The sequence below is a fragment of the Nicotiana tabacum genome, chromosome 9 (genome assembly GCF_000715075.1).
Source record: "Nicotiana tabacum cultivar K326 chromosome 9, ASM71507v2, whole genome shotgun sequence".
In the NCBI taxonomy this organism is placed as follows: Eukaryota; Viridiplantae; Streptophyta; class Magnoliopsida; order Solanales; family Solanaceae; genus Nicotiana; species Nicotiana tabacum.
The window spans coordinates 10,733,378-10,736,982 of record NC_134088.1 but is presented as its reverse complement, the minus strand read 5'-3'; the positions used below and the strand labels follow the sequence as shown (position 1 = coordinate 10,736,982).

At 34.9% G+C, this 3,605-nt stretch overlaps 1 protein-coding gene across 2 annotated transcripts; it reads left to right on the top strand.

Moving 5' to 3' along the window:
* Window positions 1-287: 287 nt before the first annotated feature.
* On the top strand, window positions 288-3,174 carry LOC142164348 (uncharacterized). 2 transcript variants are annotated; one of them, XM_075222327.1, is made up of 4 exons: window positions 288-479; window positions 1,242-1,360; window positions 1,640-1,736; window positions 2,311-3,174. In XM_075222327.1, exons 2-4 carry the CDS (start codon window positions 1,355-1,357, stop codon window positions 2,718-2,720), a joined length of 513 nt encoding a protein of 170 aa, XP_075078428.1. In that variant the 5' UTR covers window positions 288-479; window positions 1,242-1,354; the 3' UTR covers window positions 2,721-3,174. The 2 variants fall into 2 exon arrangements, with proteins under 2 accessions (XP_075078428.1, XP_075078427.1); XM_075222326.1 differs by having other exon boundaries at window positions 288-648.
* The last annotated feature ends 431 nt before the right edge of the window (window positions 3,175-3,605 follow it).

Here is a 3,605-nt window from a genome sequence, read left to right as displayed (position 1 = left end):
AGCTTCCTCTCTTCTATAAATAGAAGAGATTTCAGTCCATTATGTACGTCAGTTTGAATTCGAATAATATATCAGTTTCTCTCTATACTTGTCTTTACTTTATAGTCTTTATTTTATAACAAGTTCGGCCTTAGTTTTGAATAGATTGAAACAAAAGGAACAAAGAAAAGGCATGTACTCATGTAGGGGCGTAGTGGTCTTTCTACATAGCGGGGACCAAGACCAGACCTCACTCGCCGTTGGGTTATCAGTAACTTTTGTCATTTCTCTTCTGTGCAAAACTTCATTTCTTTACTGCTCCCAACTCTCACTGGTTTTATACCAACCTTCTCACTTCATTTTTTCATTGCATTTTTGTGCAAGAATATCTCTCCCTGTATATACATATTTTCTTAACGATCTCATTCACTAACTCTCTTCAGCTTCCACAGCATTTCTACATAACTCAGTGTCTTTAATTTCAGCATATACGACGATAGGTCTAAACAAAGCTTTCATTTTCTCTCTTACGATCTTCTTTTTATTTCTTACTTCAATCCTCAATCGTGCACGTGAATACTATCTCTAACTCTTTCTCTCTGTGTGTAAGTGTGTGTGTATAGACGGGAAGGGATATATGGCAGTTAGGGTTTCTTCATTTTTGATGCTGTAAGTGTTTTTCCAAAAAATAATCTTGTTTTTTTTTTCTCGGGAAAGAAAAATGGAGTACTCTAGGGTGTTCGAAATTGCAACCATTTCATGTGTTGATTCTCTTTAGTAAACTAAAATCTCCAAAACAAAACAAAAAGATCACTTCCTCTCTTTTTTTCATCTATGAATATCAAAGTTCATGAATCATGCATTTATTAGCGATTTCCGTAAGTTTAGTCAAAAAGCACTTGTATTTTTCACCTTTTTTATCAGTGCTTGCACTGCTTGTGTATGGATGAATATTATTATAAATATACAAATATTCAGTTGGCGTATACAGAAGAGCATGAGAGTGCTAGCAGTTTTTGTCTGTCCGTATGAGTGCTTTTGATCTTTTTGCTTTTCAGCCATTATCTTTAATGCATTGCTATTCACGGAACTGATCATTTCTGGGGAAAACAGCTCAACACCACTTCTCCACTTTTCTTTTGATTTCTGTTTTACCCAGATAGTCATTTTAAACTTTTAGAAATCTAACCCCAAAAAATCCAACTTTTTTTATGCAAATCTTTATCTTTAAGCACTCATATATAATTGTTCTTTGCTTACAGATTTTGCCAACAATGAAAGTGTACACCAGAAAAGCCAAGCTAGTAAGCAGAGGCGGATCCCTCTCTCTGTATATACGCTTTTTCTCTCTCTAAATAGGTGCACCACTTCAGGCATGGAGGTGGGTTTTTATCAGAAAAGCAGTATCTGAAAGTTTCCTTTTTTCTGTTATGCTACTCTTCGGTATGTTTATGCATATGTTAATATAATATTTTAAGTGATCATAGTGTATATAATAAACTCGTGTAGGCTGTAGAGTATATTTTGTGACATTTTTGAAGAAAAGAGAGAGAGAGAGAGTACGTGCATATATATTGTACTAGTCTGAAAGAAAGGATAATAATGGTGGCAGTGGGTGTTTGTCCTTGGTAATACAGCTTTATTTATATTATACGTACAGGAATCGGATTACCTGAAACAGAAAAAGCAAAGCAGTGTTGCCGCAGACAACCAACCTCTTCTGCCCACATCTCATCTCTGTACCCTAAAACGCAATGGTACTCACTCACTCTCTTTATGTAGTTGTACTGTATTTTAACCTCATATGAATTTCTTAAACCCCATTTCGGCAGTCTCCCCAAGAGCAAGGTGGGAAGTTTTTGGAGGGAAAGATGCGGGGGGTTTATTTGGAAACAACCTCTTTACCCCAGGTAGGGGTAAGGTCTGCGTATACACTACCCTCCCCAGACCCCACTAAGTGGGATTATACTGAGTTGTTATTGTTGTCGTCGTCTTTGTGTATATATATATATATCTAATAAGTAAGCTTTTGGGTTTTCAAAAGTAGTGCGATACGCGCATAATTGGACTGGACAGAATATTAATCTTATCAAATTATGATTTAATATATCATATTATTTTAATAAATATTATTATTATTTATTATTTAATGCAGTGTACATAAATATAACAAAATTTATACAATTGGTTTATAATTCCACTTCTCTTAAAGTTGCAAGTAGTTTATTCGATTGGCTTCATCTGTAATGACTTCGTCACATAAAGCATGCACGCTATATTTTATATATTTTTATTTTTTTCGCTAATTTTCGTTTTGTTTTGTATGTGCAGAACCCGATACGAGTGCAAGTTCATCCCAACAATTAGAGTGGTTAACTATGATTACATGGAACGTTAATGCTAAATGTTCAAAAAGTGATGAGGACCAAAACAAATCTGCCCAAAAGAAGAGGTCTGGCAAACATAATGAAGAAAGCGAGGAAGAAAGTGATGAGGAGCAACACACATCTGCCCAAAAGAAGAAAAGGTCCAAACATAGTGAAGAAAGAGAGGAAGAAAGAAAGGGCAAAAGTTTAGCGATAAGAAATGTGTTGTCCCAATTTTCTCCACATATAATTATTCTACAAGAGACAAGTGAGACTCAAGGATGGGACAACACAAGATTTGAAGTTATGTCCCTAAGTGAAGGCGCCGGTATAGTTTTGTTGTGGGATAAACAACATCTCAAATGTATCGGCTAATGTCTGCAAAGTGGGAGCAAGGAAGATTTATGCCTAAGTGCAACATTTAGTTTAGTCACTAATCCAAGTGTCAAATTCAAATTTTATGGCGTGTATGGGGATTCGATACATGGCTTTCAATTTTATGGGGACAGTCTAGATTTGCATAAATGCACCGACCCTTGGATACTAATGGGTGATATTAATCTCACCAGTGATCTTGAACAAGATAAGCGGCAGGCAAAAAAGAAACACTGGAAAACTTTTCAAAAGTTCCTGGATCTACCACATGTTGTAGAACCGAAATAAATTTACACACAGAGATTTTCAGGAAGTGGAAAGACTATCTAAGATAGATTCCGTTATTTGCAGTAAAAAGTTTATTGAGCTTTTTAAGAGCTATCAAGTAGATACCTGTGCAACCAGTCTATCTGACCATAAGCCAGTAATAGCATTATGGAAATTTTAAAGTAAATAAATGTAATGGGCTAAGAGGTTTCTTCCTTAATGAAGATACGTTCAAGAAAGATTATGTTTGTGTTAGCTCTAGCTTTCCGCATTTATGTTTGCAAATAAATAAGTTTGTTTTTATGACCATTTGCATGATCGATTTTCATAATAATTTTTGTGTTTGTCGTCTTTAGTTGTGGATAAACTGGCTTAAAAGGAGGGGTGTGTAGATGGACAAGGTGTTTAGCCAAGGGGAAGAGGAGACACTATATATGTGGTAAGATCTTAATTAAGTAGAAGGGATGATTCCACATTAAATGCAGATCAAATTAAAGATAATTTGACCAAGTATATTAATCTTGTGATCTACTTTTTCTTTTTGAGATTTAATTGAAGTGAAAAAAAAAACAATTTAAGCATGCATATAATATAATTGTCATTCAACAAGAATTGGGA